The sequence below is a fragment of the Bison bison genome, unplaced genomic scaffold (genome assembly GCF_000754665.1).
Source record: "Bison bison bison isolate TAMUID 2011002044 unplaced genomic scaffold, Bison_UMD1.0 scf7180017864191, whole genome shotgun sequence".
Taxonomy (NCBI): domain Eukaryota; kingdom Metazoa; phylum Chordata; class Mammalia; order Artiodactyla; family Bovidae; genus Bison; species Bison bison.
In genome coordinates, this window is record NW_011494763.1 from 570,753 (window position 1) to 571,212 (window position 460).

At 60.9% G+C, this 460-nt stretch overlaps 1 protein-coding gene across 1 annotated transcript in view; it reads right to left on the minus strand.

The window, feature by feature from the left end:
* The window catches only part of LOC104991422 (zinc finger protein 282-like), a 13,568-nt gene that overhangs the window by 8,724 nt on the left and 4,384 nt on the right, over nucleotides 1-460 (minus strand). Inside the window, exons 3-4 of the mRNA XM_010843884.1 lie at nucleotides 271-420; nucleotides 3-108 (exon numbers count right to left, since the gene is read on the minus strand). Coding sequence (XP_010842186.1) covers nucleotides 3-108; nucleotides 271-420 — 256 coding nt within the window. The remainder of the gene's footprint in view (nucleotides 1-2; nucleotides 109-270; nucleotides 421-460) is intronic.

The following is a 460-nucleotide window of genomic DNA, read 5'->3' on the forward strand; positions in this document are numbered from 1 at the left end:
ACACTTCCTCTCTCTCGTTCCCTTCCTCCCGGCCCCACGGGCCTTCAGGACAAGGCTCCTCTCCCCTCTCCATCCGGGTGAGGATGTCTGGTTTGGAGATGGCATAATCTGCGTGCAGAGTAGAGAGAGAGCTGGGTCAAGACTGGACACCCGCCACCCAGGTGCCCAGAGACGCAGCGACACCTGGAGGAACAGAAGCCAAAGCTGAGACACAGCCTGCAGGAGGCCCATCTGTGGGCAGGGCCCAGAGCATCATCTAGACAGCCTTACCCAGGGAGACCAGCATCTCGTAGTTGCCCCTCATCACGTGCTTGTACAGCTCCTTCTGCCACTCATCCAGCTTGCCCCACTCTGGCTCAGAGAAATACACGGCCACGTCATCAAAGGTCACGGGCACCTGGAACCACAGGGTCACGCAGGCTCACCCACACGCCAACGGGCAAGGGCCGTGGGCTGTCCC